The following is a 22607-nucleotide window of genomic DNA, read 5'->3' as shown; positions in this document are numbered from 1 at the left end:
TTGCAGACTCCATGAGCTGTGTGCTGACAATAAAGTGATATAGACATGTATTATAAATTTAGCAAATGCAAATTTTGTTTTTCCTGCTGTACTCAAATACCACATTTGTCAGTGATATGTGCTTTCCTATTGAAGAAAGAATGCAGAGCTGTCTGTAGTTATTGTTGTGTTAGGTGTGATATAAGGAGCTTAATATTGAAGTATATTCAGTGTTCCAAGTGGAAATTTAGATGTGTCAGTATGGAAAATGTAAGTGAATGAAATTTGATAGTTTTACAATTAAAGCAGTAGGAGAAGTGGTGGTATGGCACACTGCCGTATACACCCCCACGTCCACCACTGATTATATGGTAAATAATAGGAGTTGATGATTTTACTTACTGGTTCATGTTGCTGATTACTACCATACAGTATCTACACTCATTATCGATCATATTGTTTAATATGATATCTCTATTGTTTACAATCTGTCTTAAACTGTACAAGTAGAGTGATCCCATCCTGTTCACAGTAAGGTCTCTGTATTGACATCCTATAGGTAAATCATAATAAAAATCATAATCATAATAAATTGTAAAGTATGTTCTGAATTTACAAATCCCAGTCACCAGCCCATGGCAATATACTCTAGTGAGGACTCTATATAAATCATTTACTTTTCACTTAATGGTCTGCTGGCTCTTTTTTTCTATGGGGAAATATCACAGATGAAGTAAATTAGCATTCACAATATTATTTAAACAATAGTGTTACCTGTTCATTTCTTTATAGCCAGGGGCTATTCAGAATATCAAGGAAAAAATTGTGACATTTCCAGATCTGGTAATGCTGTAAATCCTAAGGCAGCTAATGACAAGCGATATGGCTTTGAAATCATGAAACACATAGTTAGGCCAGAAGCTGTAATGTAAATTGTCTCACCTGTTTTATGAGAGACATTATTGTTCATTCTTAATAAAAGTAACAATCTAACCACTAAGTTACACATAACACATGTCACAGCTGAAACAAGAAACAACATTACTCTGATACCAGGGAACATCACATCTCATACACAAGACAGGGAATATCCAGCTGCCATGGTCATTATTATTATTATTATTATTATTATTATTATTATTATTATTATTACTACCTTAAAATATAAACAATATACAGAGCTGACAAAGCCAACTGGCAGGTGGTGGGGACACAAGATGGGAGATTAAAAGGGGATAACACTAGTAAATTCCTGAAGACCAATCAGTGCATTAGACTCATAGGGGCATATTCAATTAGCTTTCCGGTCCGCGGGATTGCGCCGGAACGGGCCGCGTAGTCAATACACGGTAACGCAATAACGTGGATTTTCGTTCGCAGCCCATAGGGTTGCGTACAAAAATCCGCGTTAATGCGGTACCGTATTAACGGCAATAGTGTGCAGGATTCGCGGTAACGCGCGTTACCGCGAACCGGAAAGCTAATTGAATATGCCCCCATATAGTGTTAATTAAAAAAAAGACAAAAACACAATCACCTGATTGCAAAAAACGAACAAACAAACAAAGGAAAACTGGTCTTCCTGACGATCATGAATAGACCATAGTATACTGTGCCGCCTATAAGAATTATGCTAATATCAAGGGATAAGAGATATTTCTTAATTCGTAGATGTCACATTTCAGGTCTACAGTCAGTTCTTGCTTCTAGTATAATTTCTATGCTGTGGTGTAGAAGCTCTTGGAAGTCTATACAGTAAAATCTTTATTTACCCCCAAGGGCAGATTTCTGTACTCTATAAGCCGCATGCAGATTTGCCATCATGTTGGCAATGTTGCCCCCTTTATGAAAAGTTTCTTCATAATGTAAGTTTTTGTAATACATGCCCTCCCCCCTCTTTTCTCCAATTTCACAGCTTCTGATGCTTCCTGAAAAAAAAAACCCTGAAGGCTAGGAGCAATGAAAGACATTTTTAGATAAACTCATTGGGCCTGATTATTTAAGGAAAGGGAAGCAAGAAAAATGAGTAACTTTGCACCTTGGCAAAACCATGTTGCATTGGAGGGGGAGGTAAATTAAAAAATGTGATGGCAGATTTATAGTTGGGGTAGAGCATGTCCTAGATCACCTTTAAATTTCAGCAGACAGATAAGCTATCACATATTTGTGTCCTACATGAAAAAACAGCCAGTATTTAACTTATGTGCAAAATAATATACTAATTTGCACCCCTTGCATTGTAACATGGTTTTGTCCAGGAGAAAAGCACATTTTTTGCCTTACTCTCCTTAATGTATCAGGGCAATTAGGTTTATGAGTAAAGTTTGGGGGTTTAGCTATAGTTTTACTTAGTGTTGAAGATTGGAGGTAGGATTAGGATTGCAGCTAGCTCATACTTGCCAACTCCTGAAATAGGGGTGATCTCCCTCACTCCCTGAAGAGTCTGGCATTCTCCCTGATGCTGAGCCAGTACAAGACGTGGTTGGCTTCGCCATCTGTGGCATGATGACACAGTTCAGAAATTGTGTCCTATGTCCATGTATTGATGCCTAAGAAGGTGGCCATTTTCATGGAGACCAAGATTTAATCAAAGACTGACAGGTAAGACAACATGACTTCTGTAATGAAGACATAAATGTAAAAGACACTTCAGTCTCTAGAGATTCATTAGCTTCTTTTGTTTAATGCATAATTGCCTACTCTCCCGGGATGTCCGGGAGACCCCTGCATTTCAGGGAGACCTCCCGGGCTCCTGGGAGAGCAGGACAACCTCCTGGTTCTCGACCCCGCAATAGATAAGTGGTGGGGGCGGGGCTTAATGACTAATATCGCATCATCAGGCCACAATTGTGCGATTCATCAAGCCCCGCCCCCGCACGCCCACCTCCCCCGGGATCTCCCTGAAGCCAACAAGGAAAAGTTGGCAAGTATGAGCTAGCTTTATACTTCTCCAAACCCTGCAAACATTTTAAAGTTCACAGATCTGATGATAGTAATAGTCTTTGTTGTAATTATGGATTTTACCCAGATTAGGTCCAATGCTTTTCTTTTACAACTAGGACCTTCACGTCTAACACCATCCCTGTTCACATGTCATTTTTAACTGTTGCATAAAATTTTTATAGAAACACTTGACTTTCTTTCTCTCCTTGTACATAAGAGGCACTATGGGCCCAGTGATGTATGTGTTTGTACATAGTTAAGGTTGGGGAGAGCGATGGTGAAGTGGGACCCTCCAAAAACATTTCTATGAGGCACTGTAGCCCCTTCTTGCCTGACCTTACTGATTCCGGTAATCCAAGGTTTTTACCAGCTTGAAATATGCGTACTGTTGCCACAAATCACATTATAAACTTTAAGCTTGTTTTTTTCCCTGCATAAGGCAATGGTAGAAATGTTTCAAGAAAACATATTCTCTGTACATCAGTTATGTTTTAAAGGAAATATTATTATTAATAATAGTATTCCTTATATTTAAGAAAAAGGGCATAGAAATATAAGTAGAATTTGTTAGTTACAGGGAATGTGCATTGGGCAGTTGCAGATACACTGCAGAATGAGGAAGTAAAAGGAATAGAAATTCAATGTTGCCTCTTTAAAGTGTGTGCAAATGTCAATATTTTGTTATGAGAATGTACAGAAGCTTTTATGTATTTGTTTTTTTTAGATATGCTCTTTCAAAGGAATAACATGTAATGTAACTTTTAAGATTCAATTGCCGTTTATTGTTCCGGTTACTACGGTAATTTCAATGTTGATCTTTGCTCGTTGCTCTGAACCGCAAGCAAAAATCTGTGTTAAAATTACCCTAGTAACGGTAATAATGTGCGGCCCGCATTGTTCTAAAGAGCAACGTGGGGATTTGAATCTGCCCCTAAAACTCAGCTGTTGACCTTTGCCGTTTTTTCTCTGCAACAACACTTTATTTAAAAGGCTGTAAAGCGATGGCAAAACACTGATACATGTACTCCATATTCTTTAAAAAAAAAATCACATCCAGTTTGCTACAACGTGGTGGTAAACTAGTATATTTTGTATAATATTCAGAATTTTACCACTAGTTCATTGCCACTTTCAGCTTCTGACACTTATGTAAAATGTCACTCATTGGTGCCAATTCAATTCAGCTGTGTTCTTCTACGAATAACGTGGCCTGCGCACAATTACCATTACTGCAGTAAAAGTGCACAGTATTACCGCTAATCCGTTAAATTTAACGTTAATTTTTGCATGCAGCCCTCAAGGCCGCAAGCAAAAATCCGGGTTTAAATTACCATGTTAAAGGTAATAATACTAGCGCCGCATTAATGCTAGACTAACGTGGCCGAATTGAATCTGCCCCGTTATGTGTTGTGTTGTCAATTACAGCGACTGTAATGTCAAAAATATATACACAATAATCAACAACATGAAATTATTTGGATCTGTGAAATCTCTTTTCCCAACATGTCATTGGATCACACTAAAACAGTGTTTCCCAACCCTAGTCCTCAAGTACCCCTAACAGTACATGTTTTTCATATCTCTTTGCTGGAACACAGGTGTATTAATTATTGACTGACACATTTTGAAAGATCCACAGGTGGTATAATGATGTCACTGGTCACCTGGAATGTTGGGGTACTTGAGGACTAGGGTTGGGAAACACTGCACTAAAACATTGATGAGTAATGGTCAGTCCAAGCATGAATAGTACTTTCTTGATTTCAATGCAGAATGTGGAACTCTTGTGTGAGTAGGATAATATATAATATAATATTATTAATTGTAGAAATTAAATAAATGATAAACTACTAACTCATCTTTATAAGGAAGATGGCACCAGGTTCTATATTGGCTTTGAACTTTTTAATTACATAATGACTTATATATTTCCCCAAAAATATGGTTCCTCAGTACCTCTGTTCAACTGGGAAGAGCAGAGGGCCAAGCTATCAGCATGTGCTAGGCTCCTTCTCTTGCTGTGTGTTATCCAGGGAGCTGGTCTGGGAGTCAGCATAGCATTTAGAGAGTGTACATTATTAAATTCTCTCTCTCTTTAATAGTTTGCCACGTTGCAACATTGTAGTCATGTGTTTTTGGAAAGCATACACCTTATACCTCACTTATTTTCTTTGTTGACATTTCCTGCAAAATTGATTGAGCTTATGTGAATGAGAGGCAAAGTTATATGTAGGCCTATTATGCTGCCCTTATATCTTTGGGGCTATGAATAACATAACAAAATAGGGAAAAAAAATATGTTTTTAACATAACGACAAACAGATCGATCATTACTTTGTTATATGGATATTAGTAATGTTTTATTGACAGCAGGTCAACTTTAAGCCGTTTACATTCTCAGTTGTGAGAAGTTCTGCAATACGGGCTGCTTTGAAGTGAAACGTAGATGAGGAAAATGGGGGATCTACCAACGTTATCTGATTCTCCTTGATAAACCTAACTAGATAAGTTGCATTTGCCGCGTAGTCTCAGTCATGCTGTTCAAGTATTTCAGACACTTCTAAAGCAACAATGATCATAATCAGTATTTTCATATTCAAGAACATGTTGCATAGAGCTTGACACGATTAGCTTCCTGCAAAGCACCCTCATTGGAGAGAGCACATCCAAAGCGAGAAAACAAGATTGGCGTAATCCAAAAGCTGTGTGCACAATGTCTTCTATCTGCTTTTGTTTCGCTAGACTCCAGGGGGTAAATGTATCAAGCTGAGAGTTTTCAGGCGGGTTTGAAAAACCAATCAGATTCTAGCTGTCATTTATTTAGTACATTCTACACAATGACAGCTAGAATCTGATTGGTTGCTATAGGCAACATCTCTACTTTTCAAACCCGCCAGAAAACTCTTAGCTTGATACATTTGCCCCCAGATTTTGATGAATGGAAATCAAACAGGGTCAATGTGTTGCTGTGCTTTATTAGACCCAATTTTGCAACCACGTGTACAATAAAATCACTAAAATGACATTTAATTCTGCGTGCTAGTAAATTGAATGAGCTGCAACTACTGTAAAGTATTCCCTTATTTACTTTGCTGATGTATAAAGCAATACTAAAACTACACTATGCATAATGCACTGATTTTACTACCAACTTGCTTTTTTTGCTCATTCGAGAAGCATAAGATGAAGCAATGATACAGTTAAAGTGTCCATGCATGCCGAGATACCAATAGTTGTTTTAGATAGAGCAGATGACAATTGGGATGGACAGGATATCCACGTATGCCCAAACCAGACAGAGATCCGCCTCCCTAAGGTAAAGCTGTGCAGCCAGTTTAGCCTGTGTATAGGAGCTTGGCCGTGAAACCAATGGGGGCTTAAAATCAATAACTATGACTGTTGAAGTAAGGGCAAGAATACTATTGTGAAAAATCAGCAAATGAAAAATTCAAAATATGAGTTTTTTACATTTGCAACCCTATGTAAAAAGATCAACGGACAAATGTGCTGATTGCCTGGTCATAAGTAAGGAAATACAGAAGCAATTACGCTGAACAAGACACCATGTGCCAAAAGATGTTGTTTTTGCTTCGGAAATTAACTCCATAGAGTTGCGTATTCTTTTGAGCTCATTGCAGAGGATCAGTTTCTCCTGGAACTGAAATAGTCTAGTGATGAATAACAGGGAGAGAGAAAGAGAGAACAGGTGAAAGTACATTCACTGTTGTATAGCACACCTTCCACTTAGAACTTCCAGGATGTAGTTTCCTATTTTGTTCTTTGTTCTTGTGCTTGGATTTCTTTTTAATCTCAGTCATTTGCCTTAGGTACATTACCCGGCATTGTGGCTTCTTAGCTTGGCTTGAGGATGCACTGAGCTGTGTATCCCTGATAAATAAAGGGAATGTATGAATAGGTATCTTTGCTTTGTACATGATGTATAAGGTCAGTTTGTGTTGATTTCCTTCCCCCTTAGATAAATAGGTGAAGAGACCTCTGCTGTATGTTCAGCACATTATCTTGTTGTAACTGCCTGCAGCACTCTGTAATAGTGGATCCATCTGTTACCTGGAAATCTGTTGCATATCTAGTATCTGTGAACTTTGCCTCAGCAAACAGGACATGGATAAGGCATGGGGAAAATAGAGATCGTTAGGGAAAAAGAGCTAAATTAAAAAATATCCAATTAAATAGTGTACATGTGATATCAATCCGGTGTTGCTGTGCACTGTGATACTTTGCAGATCTAAGGTATTAATTAATGTTTAAATGACAGGTAACAGAAACATATTTATTACACCGTTAACTCATACTTACCTACTTTTGAAGGCAGCTGTCTGGGAGAGGGTCCTTTGAGGGGGGCGTGGCCATGTGTGATACACCATTAGGCTCCGCCCCTGTCAATCTTAGGCAATTCTAGCCACAACCATCTTAAACAACAGGGACAGCTGGATCCGGGAATTTTGCCTACTCTTTCGGGAGTCAGGGAGAACTCCCAAAAACTCCCCAAAATTCGTGAGTCTCCCGGACATTCAGATCATGCATGGCCATCTTTAGTGTGAGATGTCTGTAACAAATTACTAGACATCTAAACAAGTGGCCTGTGTACATGGCTATGGTTGAAAGTGCACCACACATCACCAATGCAAAGAACATTTAATGTAAATTTTATGTCACTAGACATATTTTACACGTTTAATTAATACATTGACTTGTTTTATATGGGAGTCGGGTTTAATTTTCTAAAAACATTTATTATATAAATATATTTAAAAAACAACAAGTTAACACTCTATTCTAGTAGGGTTGCCACAGTCCACTTCAGTATTCTGTTAAGTAATTGACAAAGGTGGTCACATCCGCTGCACCTGTGGTAGATCTACCTTTGTTCTTTGTCTATACTCTTCACACACTTTCAAGTAGTACAAGTACAGTGTCCATACGACTGTGATTTCCTGATATACTCTCTTGCTCTTGTTATAATATAATACTGGAGTGCAGTGAAAAGAGGCTATGTGTAAACAGTTAAGTAAACAGGGGTGCAGTTATCCCAGTACAAGGAACAGAGCAGAAATATTATAAACTTTTACCACGTGATGTCAGTGACAGAGGAGTCAGCAAATGTGGCATTGATATTTGTGTGGTCAACCACTGATTAGTCTCATTTGTAGAAAAGCAGCTGTCTCTGGAGCTAAGAACAGGTTACATAGCTATCTGAGACAAGTGTGCATGGCAGAAGAATGCAGAAATACCTGCTGCTTTCACAATGAATGTTCCCTCCCTTTAGAGTATCAGGTGCTTTGTCATGTACACGCAGAGAAACTTGCTCTCAGCCTTTCTCTATGTATCTTTCTGGCTTTGCTAAGCACAGTAGCACAACTGAAAGTAAAAATCAGCTTTGAATCCACTGTGTGCTTTGAGTTGTGCCAATGTGCCTATATTTGCTCCAGCCGCATGGATTTGTAGAGCAAGACAGTGAAATGAGAAAAGGGGGGGGTGAACATTTTTAGTAGTGTTCTTTGAAGAAGTGTATTTCAAGGCCCGCTCCAAGCAATTTCATTGTAGGGAGCAGAATAAAAAGCATTTTTATACACCAAAATGTCCCTGTAATATAGACGGCCCCAATGCATACCTCCCAACATGTCTGTCCCCAGCAGCGGGATTGGACACATCCCCAGAGGGCTCCCTAGCGCTGTAAAGCACTAGGCTGCCCATTACATATCTCCTTTTCCCCAACATTTCCGTCAGGCAGGCAAGAGCCCTAAAGTCTGCACTGTCCCACTTAAGTCACGACAATTGGGCAGTATGCCAGTGTCCTTTCACTGTCATAATTCATTTCAATCACAAAGGAGTCTAAACTAAGTTAAATTTTAGAAGAAAACTGTAAAATGTACTTTATTTAAAGGAGTGATTCTAAAGTGGCAGGAGGTTAGACTTTGATGTGACACACAGACTCCGCACATTGGACATTTCCACACATCAAGGTGCACTTCTGGTGAATATATACCACTGTAAGTATTTACAGTTCTCCCTTCCTGGAAAATCAACCAGATGTTTCTAAGCTCAGAAAAAGACGTCAGTGCAGGTGGTTTGTCACTTGAGCAGTTTTGTGCAGTTGTTGTTTCTATTTAACAATAAGACACAATGGCGCAGTGATTAGCATTGCTGCTTCACAGCACAATGGATTTGATTCCACCAAGGGCACTATGTGGTAGAGAGTATAGGTTGTAAGATCCACTGATACACGCATTGATGTAAATTATTAAATATTGTCTAAAGCACTGCGTGATATGTAGGTTCTATAAAATTATAGGTTAATACTAATAGCAGGTAGAGTGGATGTTAATATTAATATTGATATTAATATCATACAATCATAGTTATAGACTGAAGAAAAAAAAGCAGTTTGTCCATCTTCTTTGATCATTGTTCATACCTCCCAGCTGTCTCACCAGTAATGCATGGGTGCCGACTTCTGGTGGTTCAAAGTTATTTTAGGGGAGAGGGGTTGGGGCAACTTAATTGACGGCAATAGCGACCGTTTTGAGTCAGCGCAGCGGGAAAACTCATGCAATTCAATTGAAAAAGAGGTAACGCTGCACCCGCGTGTTAAAAATTGTGTTTGTGAGATTTTAGGGAAGTGAAGGGGAGTTTTAACGTGGTCGTGTATAACAAAAAAAGCTTTTGCATACATTTCCATACATTAGATTACATTACACATTGATAATATCTACATTACAGTACTTTCTTTAGCATATTTTTTAATTGAACTATATTTTACCATACAATCACCTATACCATGTCAAAACGCATTACTACATTCATATTTGTACCAAAAACATACGTAACTATAATTAGTGATTTTATTTTTTTTATTTTTTTTGTTTCATTATTTTTTCACAAGAATATCAACTTACACAAGTTAGGCATTAGTGATAAACATAAGTTTAACTTTTTTCCACATTTTTACATGATTTCAAATACTTTTCAGAGGTTTTTTATTTTTAACACACCCCAAGGAGGTGCGAGATAAAGCAGCATATTTTCCTGTTTTACCCGCCGCATTAAAAAACAATTGAATAGCTTTTAACGCGGCTGCCTCTCGCACACCCTATACTTTCAATAGACCATCTACTGGAGCGCGAGAGGATCATTTGATGGAAAAAAAACGTAGCGTTAAAAATGGAATTGAATTGCGGGTAAAGTTAACCCGCTCAAAAATTATATTAAAAAAAACGTGTTTAAATGACTTAACACCGTCAAAAAAAACCCAAAAAACTCACTGACAATTGAATAACCCCCATAGATAGATAGATATATAGATATAGATATATGCCAAAATGTCTGCTTCTCTTTTATATAGAAGGTTACATTTATGATTAAAATAAAAAGATGTGTTTGGACATCTAAACATGCATGTTTTATTTATGTCACATAAATAACAGCACAACTGTCCCATTAGTGACCAGTTTTGAGGATCTTGCATCATTTGGTCACTGTATAGTATGTGATACTTCTGCTTTCTGAATGCTGAGCTGTGTTAATTAATGATATGTATGACTGTTACTCCAATTCTCATTCACCAGTTTGTTCTTTCATATGAGAAGTCACTTTTTTTTGTAGGGTTCTTTATAGATATACTAGATAAACTGTCTCACAGGGCAAAGCCTGAAAAAACACCCCTGCACACTTAAACAAAACGAAGCAGTGCAATTTTTGTATTTGTGATCCAAAATAAAGTGTGTGTTTATGCAAATAGTGGCACCGATAATCAGAAAGGGTTCAACACAAACTTATACCCATCTGGTATGTTCTATGAATAGTTACTACTGTGTAGATATTCCTTACCTCAGGAAACAGTATGAGAATTCAATGATAATGATACTATAAACAGGATACCTTACTTTCATTTCAAGACATCAGAGAACGATATAAGGGTCCTTCTGTCTATATACAAACAACAGTGACTCCTAGTCCTACTCTTGATGGTGCTTTCTTCCCATAGTAATTTCAGTGTATATCAATCATACTTACCAACTTTAAAATGTTGGTATCCGGGAGCCTGCGGGGGAGGTGGGCGGGCGTCCAAAATGTGCGTCATTTCGGACCCGCCCCCCGTTACGTCATGATGCAAACGCGTCATTTGACAGCGGGGGGCGGGGCCAAACGTCACGATTCACCGGGAATCGCGGCGTTTGGGACCTAATTCTGCCCACTTCACTAGGAAGTGGGCACTTCCTAGTGAAGTGGCCAGATCCGGGAGATTGCCACACTCTCCCGGGAGTCCGTGAGACTCTCGCAAAATGCCGGAGTCTCCCGGACATTCCGGGAGAGTTGGCAAGTATGATATCAATCATATAAATTACTACCCCAGGATAAGCTGTTGAGCACGAGTATTGTCAGTATTAAATGGGGAGGTTAAGGAAGGCACACGGAGAACGCCCTGTATACTTACCAGAGTTGTGGGCATTTTTGGCTGTAATAGGGTCCCTCATACTCATCATTGCTGTTTGCAGTAGCATGGTTATACTTCACGAAATAACACATAGTGTTGTGGCTTTGTAGAGTCAAAATCTGATGATATTTATATTATAAGCAGATTATCCTAATCTCACTTTGGCACATTGGAGGACGGTATAAGGGTCCTGCTACCAATATATTAATAACAGTGACTCCTAGTCCCACTTTCTATGGTTCTATCCCATATTGATTACAGTGTATTCAAGTAATTAGGAGAGCCAATGGTGCGTCATAGCAGATTGTATCTGCTAGTTTTAACAGTTATTATTTTGTTTTTCACGACTACTACATGTTTTAAATTTCACGAATTGTCTCGATCTCCATGTGTAAACACACTGATATTGAATATGTTTTTAGTGTATAGCAATAAAGTTTTGAATATATTTTAATGTATGGTCCTTGGAGTGCCCCGATACACATTTCTTTTACTCTGGCCTGTCTTTATGAAGTATTGCACAGCTGCCTTGGAGATATTTGTTTGTTAAATTGCAGCGGTAACCGATTTTTTTTTCCTGTTGCTGCCGTAAAAGACTTATTGCCATAATCGGGTGTATTTCTATTATGGCAAGGCAGGGTAGTGGAAGAAAACGTATAATAACTGAGGAAAATGAAAATAAAGTTTTGTTGAAAATTTCAATAATTTTTAAAATCATCCCAATGTAAAATGGTGGTATATAGCATATTAAAATAGCATCTGTCAGCCATTTGTTAGAAGAGGATGTTGTCAGTGAGGCTCTCAGTTCTCCTTTCCATCAAACAGACGCTACTTTCAACAAACTGACACATCACTTGGTGTATAGGAGACATTTCAGTGACATGCTGGGAAAAATGAGTGTGTGCACTTTCTTGCAGATCATATGTAATTTAATTTGCATTTGACTTGTATGCATATATTTGCCGATAATATCACATGGTTTTAGTTTGTGTTTAAAATATTGTTTATAAGGTTACTATAGTGTACGGTGCTACCCACAGGTGACACCTAAATTCACTATCAATCAACAGGAATCATAACATATCTGCTGTAACTGCTATTTCCTCCTCGGGGTTAATGGGTGACATACCTGACCTCTGGCAGAAGATTTAATGCTTTTAAGTATCACCAGAATAACTGCTCTGTAGTATTTGATACATCTGGTTTGTCTACCTTGTAATCTTGTAATGTTAATTCTGCTCTCACTTGCGTTCATGTTATAAGCATTTAATAATCTAAATCTTTAAAATGTTTTCTGGCTTAATAAACCAAGATGGACATCCAATTTTTTTGCAGACTAATTAGGTGAGATGTTGTCCAGCAACAGATGAAATCGCAGCCACTAATCATCTTCCACAACTACTGTATTGAGATCAACAAGACAATTTGAGGGCCACAAACAAGAGAGATTAAGCCAATTGCCACAATCTAACCAGGCCAAGTCTTCAGAACATCTCTTGTGCACCTGCATTTATATTCTTTATACGGTACATATGTACCTTTTATGTGATTTTAAGGCTGCATCTGTAAAAAATATTGGTGGTGCCAAACAATATGGTAATTTATGACTATTATTATGCATGTGTAATAAGGTATGCCCTGAACATATTGCAACAAATGCTTGAAGTTGTATCTTGCAGAATTGCAATTATGCATCCTAACCCAGTGGTCATGTAGACCGACAATGTTAAGAGATCTTTTGATAAAGTTATAGGAGTCCTGCAACAAAGTGATTAGTTACATGGGAGGCCAATTTCGGCAAATCACTAGACCTGGAGGAGTGGATCGAAATATAGGAAGGGGTTGCAAAGTCTTCCATCAATGTGTGCATCAAAGGCAATGCCTATTAATTGCTCTATCGGTGGTATTATGTTCCAACTAGGCTTCACTGCATTTTCCCATGTGTATCAGATGCATTCTGGAGGAATTGTGGCCAACCATGGTCTTCCTGCACGTGTGGTGGAGCTAAACTTCTACCATTTGGAAGGAAGTAATTTCCCTAGCCACCATTAATATTAGTTTGCAGATCCCACTTGATCATAAACATAATCTGCTTCCCCTGCCTATCCCAGACTTCCCTAAGGATATAGGGGCTTATGTAGAGTTGAATGCAATGTACAATGAAATTGTAAGTGTAAATTGCCTCCCATAATTTACACATGATTCCAAGTCTTTAGATCTGTGTGACTAAGAATATTATGCAAATAACACACCTCTCTGTCTGATGGGTCGATATGCATGATACAGTTAAGTGTATCAGTCACAGCGGTCCTATAAATCAGTTAAATTAATAAATAAATTAATGTAAAAATAAAAATCAGGCTTCTCCCCGCCAAACAGCACTAGGGTTGGTTAAGTTGTTTGGAAGGGAGTGCATAACTTTTTTTTCAGTTTCATTATTTTTACAGCAAGGTCTGTTTCACCAGGAGAAAGCACCCACAAAAGATACATCTCCTAGAGACCTATCTACAGCTGTTTTCAACTCAGCATAGCTCGTAAAGAGCGTGAACACTCCTTTACATTGCTAGGCTTGTCCATTATGTTCCCCATTCCGCCTCTCTAAGCGCAGAGAGGTGTAAGAGGGAGTTCTGTCTCAGTCGGAGTGCAAACTGAGACAGATCCTTGGCCAAAAGTACTTTTTGCGCTGATCAGTTGGACTTTTGTTCAACTCAACATGTGGCCCATAATGTGCATTTGGTCTCTGTCTTTCCTACAAAAGCAATGATGCTCTCACCCACGTGGCATACCCCACCTCCCCCCATAAACCCCCCACCCCGACCCCAAGCACTCTTTGGCCCTCAGCATACCCTCTCTCTCCATATTGTTGGTTTGCATTGCCAGCTCTTGTTTGTATTCATGCATTTATATTTGTTGATATTGTGATACTGTAACCTTCACTTGTATTGCTTGTGATGCTTTCAATACATAGTATTTGTAAAATAAATAAAAAAAGGTGAATTCCCCAGTTGACACCAGGAGATTTAAGTCCACAGATGCCATTTGCCAAAACAAATACTGGTTGTGGAAATCTAGGGACACAGGAGAAATCCCTTAAAGAGTAATGGTCACACTTCTAAAGGAATAAAGCCATGTTTAAAAACTTGAGGATGTACCTACTGTGAGAAATGAACCACATAGCACTAACAAGGCTATGAATGTTGCCATCTGTATTTTCATATAACAATAACATTGTTTGAAAAGTAAATAATGTTGTCCTTGTTTGCCTTTATTATATTTAATTTTCTTAACTGTAGCAAGTGAATAAATATTGCAGATATACATGGTAATAAAATTCCTGTTCTCTCTTTTCCAGGTGATGGTTACCTATCTTGGATTTAATATCATGAAATTTTAAATATACAGTTACATCTTGCATCCTCCAGTTCCTCAACTATTTATCTTAATAACGGGAGAAAGGCGAAAAGGAAGAAGCACAACTTAACTTTTGGATTTCAGCCTTAGAGATGGGCTTGTCTAAGCCCTGCCAGAGCTGCAGGTGTCCTACTCTGCAACACACATTTATCAGTGGGTTATAAAATAAATAAAGTGAAAACAACTCATTACAGCAGTTGTCATAATGCAGAAGGTGGGGATCAGTGAGCACCTCCGCAGTCCACGGGCACAGCTTATTCTAGTTAACTCTCTGACATGTGGTCTGGAAGTGTGCCTGGCAGCAGGGGTCACCTTTGTGCCACCATTGCTGCTTGAAGCGGGAGTGGAGGAAAAATTCATGACCATGGTACTAGGTATGTAAACTTGCTAACTACACACATACCAAGTTATGTACTATTTTTATAATCGTATGCCAAATTTCCACATTATTTTGATTTCAAACTTCCATGTAAACTATAGCATATGTCAACTGGGTTGATGTTTTTGTATTTTATCTTGATTATATTTTTCTTCTATCTTTTATAAACAAAAAAGAAATGTTTATAAAATTTGACAACGTGAAAGCCTAAACTACAGTAAACGGCTCATTGAATGTTTTTTTACAGCTTACTAGGAGAAAACATTTAAAAATGCTGTGTATGTTTTCAGGGCTTATGCCAGGGCCAGATATATATCTCCGGAGCCAGAAGGCACAGGACCTTTTGCCTATCACTTAAACTCACCCCACACCCCTTTAGTCACCTTTACAGATTTTTGTTTTTTTAAATAGCATTTGAAATCTAATTAGTGTATGTTTCTGATATATTCACATTTACACCTGGTTCAGTGACTGTTACAGTTGACATGAGGCTGAATATGACTGTACAATGGCACATTGTATGGTGGGCATGAGGCTGTTATAAAGGCATGTGGCTGTGTCAGCGGTCGCTTCAACGTGGTATAGCGTGTATTATAGTCTATTTTTCTGGCTAAGGGACCTGGGGGTAAATGTATGAACATGCGGGTTCTTCAACACCCGCGTGTTCAGCGTGTTCGGCGATTAAATTTCAAGCGGCGCTGCATTGTAAAGGTAAGTTTCCCTTTACAATGCAGCGCCGCTTGAAATTTAATCGCCGAACACGCTCAACACGCGGGTGTTGAAGAACCCGCATGTTCATACATTTACCCCCTGGTTTTCAATAATGACTGGGTCTTGCAGGATGCGATATTACCCGATTACCCGCCTCTCTCTTCATTACTCTGCCACCTGGGCTGCTCTATTGTATCGCAGGCAACAATCTAGCACGTCTCCTGAGCGCTGACCAGTAGCTGCCTGGTGACTATGGGATGTGCTTCTAACAGGGACAGAGACCGCGAGATGGAATTTGCTACATTTCAAAGAGCCCCTTTACTCCAGCGTAAGATAACTGTATTTATTAGTTTAATTGATTGCAAGGTACAACATGTCATTTTAATTAGGCTACATGTCGATAGTTCCATTAAGTAATGAGAGACATGCTTTATGAAAAATTTGTAGAAACATTTCCAATGGGGTACATAAACATTTATAATGTAAAGCATTAAATGTAATGTAAAATTTCTTTTGATTTAGGAGTAAGTGTCTGCAGAATAGAATCAAATCCAATTTATAATAACATTCAGTGGTCGAAGTGGCCTGGTGGTATGTCATACTGCCACTTCTCCTACTGCTTTGATTTAGAACTATAACATTTCATTCACTTACATTTTCCATACCACCACTTCTAAATTTTCACTTTGACCACTGATAACATCACAAAAATATTTCATTACTTGGCAGGAATAATTTTGGGCTTGCAGGAAAGCTAAAGTTAATGTTTGGAGGAAATCAGATTTATTTCTGGCTTGTGGATATGACAGTGTTATTTTAATTGATCTTATGACTCTAAAGGGCATAGTCAATTAGCCGCTAGTTGCCTCTGGAACGGTCGCAATGGCACTTGGCAGTGATGTAACATTGCGGATTTCTTTTTGCCCCTTTCTTTTTTTGTTGTTAGGAGAAATCTGCGATGTTGAGGTACCTTAGTACCTCCGAACATTGTGGCTAATTGAATATTCCCCTATTTGCCCATTCTGTGAAGGAAAAATTTGCCAAAAATTGGCAGACCATTCTATATCTGTCTAATTATAAGCATTGTACACTATACAGTAATTTTTACGAGCCTTAATTCCCCATATCTATTTTTTGTATCTAAAGTTGTGCTTGAGCAATCGGGAAACTTTCCAGGATGTATTTTGCTTGAGTGTATATGTTTAAGGAAATATCAGTTGGTTTAGTGACAGATCAGTCATTCATTTGTCTGTAAAAGAATGTGTTCTCTGTAGATTATTTGTGGTTTTGCTAAATTGGCTATTATGCAGACACTCATCACTGCTTTTGGTGCCTGTGTGGCTTGTGGATATGACAGTGTTATTTTGGATGAGTGAACTACCAAAGTTGATCTTATTGTTATGAATCCCAGTGCATTCATGAAGAGCAACAGAAGTGTAAGGCAAAGTGTCTTTATTCAGGTAAATATATTAACAAAGATAACTCAAATCCACGGATAACAGGTTCTAAAAGAGACTGTATAGTAAAATGGCAGGAACAAGTATAATAAGTTTACCCCAGTCCAGAAGGCACAAGGCTGTCCAGAAAAGCAGACAGTCCAGGGATCAAATAGAGACCAGACAAACAAATCCAAATAGCCAGGCAGAGATCAAGCAAATAGGCGAGGTCCAGAAGTCTGTCCAAAAGGTCAAGGTACAGGCAAATGATTCGGGGTCTCAGGCAAGCAGGCAAGGTCCAAGGTACAGGCAGGGGTCATACACAGAAATTCAATCCAGCAGGTATATACCAAACAGAACAGGAGCAGGTTAGCAGCAGCCAGGAACAACGGATGAACTGCCCAGAGCACAGCTAGAGGCAGGTACTTAAAGCAGTGCAACAGGTGCAGTTCTAATCAGGCATAATACAAAGAGATTAACTCCTTCAGGCACGTAGAACAGTTCAGGAACAGAACAGCAGCACCTCTGGTGGTATGAGGCACTGCTGCTAGGTACAAACAACAGACAGGTTTGTAACATAGCCCCCCCTTTAAGGAGCGGATTCCAGACGCTCCATACAAGCTCCCTTCAGGTCTTCCTCCTCTTCTTCTTTTTCTTTTTATGGGATCTTCCTGAAGATCCAATTGGGCTCTTCTCCAAAGGAGTACAGAGAAGACCCAATTCCTCAAAAGCAAAAGAAGAATTGGCAAGTTCTTCCACTAAGTCTTGTGTATCTTCAACAAATTCACTTTCAGAGTCTGAGTCCTAGCCAAGGGTCGGGAATGGACCTTTTATTCTATTATAAGATGGCGGTATGCCCAAAAAGCCAGTCACCAAGGTTGATGCTTGTTGAGACTGAGGTGGCATAGAGAGACCCCGATCAGGTGACTTTAGTGAAGGTGGAAGATATTTCTGACAGACTGCATTTACAAAGTCAATGGTGTTGTGGGTAATGGGATCATCAGATTTAAGAAGGGAAAAAGCCCAAGTCTGTGGCTCCCCTCTGAAATTCATGATAATCGTACCAACTTGGTTAAATTGGTCAGAGAAATATACTGGAAATTCTTCAAATTGCTTCATACAAACTTGAAGGACTAAAGAAAATTGTTTCAGGTCTTCTTCAAAGAAGGCTGGAGGAGGGTCTGAAATTTCTGAAGAAGCTTTTGGGCGTTCAGGCTCAATAGCAGACTCTGAAGAGTTCCCAGCTTGTGCAGCAGTCTCTGGAGAGTCCCCGGCTGGGACGGTAGAGCAGGAGTCCCCGGCTATGACTGCAAGTTGGGCACACTTGACGAGAAGCTCGGACTGGACACACTCCGACTGGATAGCACTGTGAGATGCCTCAGAGCAGACAGCACTGTGAGATGCCTCAGAGCAGACAGCACTGTGAGATGCCTCAGAGCAGACAGCACCAAGTGGCAACTCGGGCTGAACCGCATAGAGTGGCAACTCGGGCTGAACCGCATGGACAGGCAACTCGGGCTGAACCGCATGGACAGGCAACTCGGGAGGGGACTGTAAGGGCAGCGCCCTCTCTGGAGCAGACTGTAAGGGCAGCGCCCTCTCTGGAGCAGACTGTAAGGGCAGCGCCCTCTCTGGAGCAGACTGTAAGGGCAGCGCCCTCTCTGGAGCAGACTGTAAGGGCAGCGCCCTCTCTGGAGCAGACTGTAAGGGCAGCGCCCTCTCTGGAGCAGACTGTAAGGGCAGCGCCCCCTCTGGAGCAGACTGTAAGGGCAGTGCCCCCTCTGGAGCAGACTGTAAGGGCAGTGCCCCCTCTGGAGCAGACTGTAAGGGCAGCGCCCCCTCTGGAGCAGACTGTAAGGGCAGCGCCCCCTCTGGAGCAGACTGTAAGGGCAGCGCCCCCTCTGGAGCTGAAGACTCGGGAGTAGAGGCAGCGGACTCAGGACCGGACACAGCGGACTCAGGACCGGACACAGCGGACTCAGGACCGGACACAGCGAACTCAGGACCGGACACAACGGCAGGAGACTCAGAACTGAAGGCAGAGGCTGGCACCTCGGAACAGGAGGCAATGGCCGGAGACTCAGTGCTGGCGGTAGCTGGAACTGGCACCGCAGGACAGGCGGCAACTGGAACTGGCACCGCAGGACAGGCGGCAACTGGAACTGGCACCGCAGGACAGGTGGCAACTGGAACTGGCAGATTAGGCTGAAGTAAAGCAACAGGAGGTGACGTGCAGAACAATCCAGGGTCTGGAGAGGAGCATACTGAAGGCTGCTCCATAGGATGTTGTGGTCTGCGGAGCGGACAGCTTTGTAAGAAATGTTTGCCACTGGTGCAGTAGAGGCATAGTTTACCAATCCTTCTGCGCGATTGTTCCTCCTCAGCGAGAGGGGGACGCAGGTAGCTTGGTCGTTTAGAATCCCGAATGGTAGAGACCGCTGGCATTACCATAGATGCAGCACCAATGTCAGAAAAAGTTCTAGGAGGATTCTCTGCGGTCTGCATGCTTTCATTAGAGGAGTTTGTTGCTTTAAAATCAGAATTAGTGCTGTAACTACAGGAAGAGTTTTAAGCAGTTCTTGGAGTAAAGTAGATCCTTGTATGATTTGGTAACAGAGCTGAATAATGTCCATTTGCAGCATTTGTAATTGTGAACTTACAGACATGTCTAATAGCCAAACACAGAGTTCAATGCAAAAACACTAGGAATTCCAGGACTAAGACAGAGGGCGTGCAATCAGCAGGCCCAGATTGTATGGCAGTTCATCATGTTATGAATCCCAGTGCATTCACGAAGAGCAACAGGAGTGTAAGGCAAAGTGTCTTTATTCAGGTAAATATATTAACAAAGATAACTCAAATCCACGGATAACAGGTTCCAAAAGAGACTGTATAGTAAAATGGCAGGAACAAGTATAATAAGTTTACCCCAGTCCAGAAGGCACAAGGCTGTCCAGGAAAGCAGACAGAGTCCAGGGATCAAATAGAGACCAGACAAACAAATCCAAATAGCCAGGCAGAGATCAAGCAAATAGGCGAGGTCCAGAAGCCTGTCCAAAAGGTCAGGGCAACAGGCAAAACAGCATGGTCCAAGGTACAGGCAAACGATTCGGGGTCTCAGGCAAGCAGGCAAGGTCCAAGTTACAGGCAGGGGTCACACACAGAAATTCAATCCAGCAGGTATATACCAAACAGAACAGGAGCAGGTTAGCAGCAGCCAGGAACAACGGATGAACTGCCCAGAGCACAGCTAGAGGCAGGTACTTAAAGCAGTGCAACAGGTGCAGTTCTAATCAGGCATAATACAAGGAGATTAACTCCTTCAGGCACGTAGAAAAGTTCAGGAACAGAACAGTAGCACCTCTGGTGGTATGAGGCACTGCTGCTAGGTACAAACAACAGACAGGGTTGTAACACTTATGCCTCTTTTTGCCCATTCCGTGAAGGAATAGTTCACTAAACTGTAATTCCCAGCATGGATAGACAGAGTATGATAGCTATTGAGGTGATATTTGTGTCTTAATTATAAATCATGTTCTCCATGTGGACAAGAATAAAGGTCTACTTAAAATAGTTTACAGGGCAGCTCATGTTTGTGATATATCTTTCATGCAACCAGTCACTTACATAACATCGTAACAGGGTGCCATAATTATAATTAAGGCTGTTTGGAAAATTGATACCTTTTATTATATCTTGTATTTAACGTAAAGCTACATTATCACTTAGGAAAGATGTAGCTGCCCCCAAGCCAGAGTCCTGGGAGCTGCTACATGCAGCTGTTTTCCCTGTGGCTCCATCAGTATAGTATTAAGGACCCAGAGAATAAATAAAGATTGCAATCTTTAGTGGCTGTGAGTGGATGGACCAAACATAAGCCACAACCCATTGATTGTGGCTTGTGATTGGTTCTTTGGCTCACACCTAACCTCCTAACCATTCCCTTGGCTGTCAGAGAAATAAAAGAGACCCGGGGAAAACTAGCTACATGGTGCAGTCTTGGGGCTTTCTTTAGGGAGAGGGGCTACCTACAAAAATATTTTCTCAGGTTGTAATGCAGCTTTATTTAAATTTATACTAACTAGCATGAGTTTTTTGTTTGCCATATGAAATTTTGAAAAATTGCATTCATAAATGTATTATCTTTATCAGATAATATAAATGATAAGACTGTTAATAGCTATAAAAGTTTGGGAAATGTTACCATTGTTTTGAGGTTTGCCCTACCTGTCTACCTGGGTACACTCTACAGGTTTTTCACCCAATTATCGTGTCAATCACATGATAAACGACCGTTAGATCTGATATTACAGTAGTGTGTACACTCCCACAATCATGTTTTATGGTTCCAAAGCTCATTATATCGTTTGATTTTATAAACAATCTAAAAATCTCTATAATAAATGATGGAACAATGTCGGGTAAATTCTGCAGTGTATATGCACTCACGACCAGTAGTGTAGGCAGATCTCCATAGAGTTTACAGTGTAACAATCTTTTCAGCCAATGCTTATGACAGCTGAGAGCACAGATCTGAAGGTAAATAGTGTAAAAAAGGGTTGTCCAACACGCCTGTAAATGTGGCCCAGCAGGAGTTTTGGTTGTGGCAAGGGGGCAGCGCTGTTAATGAAAAAAAAAATCCTGCGGAAAAAAAATAAATACTTACCTTGCGGTCACGTAAGCTGGCGCTCCGGCTCCCTCCCTGGTCTCCTCCTCCGTGCAGCGCTCGCAGTGAATGTCAGGGGTGATGTCATCACACCCGACATCCATTGCGTAGTGCAGCACAGAGGAGTCACCCGCGCGAACTATCAGCAGCAGTGAAAGATTATCCAGTATCTTATTGTTGTTACTCTGAATTTGGACTTTCTGCACCATGCAATTATGAACTAGCTGTGTTCTCTGTATGTATCTAATATAAATATTAAGAAATGATTGTATTTTTAATATTTGAAACCATTTTAAATGTGCAGTGCTGAGTAGGGTGAAAATATCACCCACTGTTACCCTCATCAGAGGCTGCTCCATGAGCCATTTTTCCCGCCACCCTATCTTTAAATCTCTGAAGATTTCTATTAGTCCTCCTGATGCTACCTATATGGGTGACCATTTCAAACTGGTCAATAAAAAAAATGATTCATGGGTGCAGAAAGAGAGGAAAAAAAAGTTTTTGGCATTTAATTCCCCGAACCCCACTAAGGGGCAGATGCAGGTAAGTTAAATTGCAGCTGGTAATGGGACTACTGCTTTAATCATGATTCTGCAACAGGTTTCCTAACTCTTACTAACTTCATTT

The 22607-nt window shown here is 40.2% G+C and overlaps 1 protein-coding gene across 2 annotated transcripts in view; it reads left to right on the top strand.

Annotated features, from left to right (window-relative positions):
• SLC45A3 (solute carrier family 45 member 3) overlaps positions 1-22607 on the top strand; it is a 42424-nt gene that overhangs the window by 2303 nt on the left and 17514 nt on the right. For both annotated transcript variants that reach the window (XM_075196146.1, XM_075196145.1), the window contains one exon: positions 14730-15162. In XM_075196146.1, coding sequence (XP_075052247.1) covers positions 14994-15162 — 169 coding nt within the window. In that variant the 5' untranslated portion in view covers positions 14730-14993. The remainder of the gene's footprint in view (positions 1-14729; positions 15163-22607) is intronic.

Source organism: Mixophyes fleayi, chromosome 2 (genome assembly GCF_038048845.1).
Source record: "Mixophyes fleayi isolate aMixFle1 chromosome 2, aMixFle1.hap1, whole genome shotgun sequence".
In the NCBI taxonomy this organism is placed as follows: Eukaryota; Metazoa; Chordata; class Amphibia; order Anura; family Limnodynastidae; genus Mixophyes; species Mixophyes fleayi.
The sequence above is the reverse complement of the archived record's forward strand: the minus strand, read 5'-3'. Positions and strand labels throughout refer to the sequence as shown.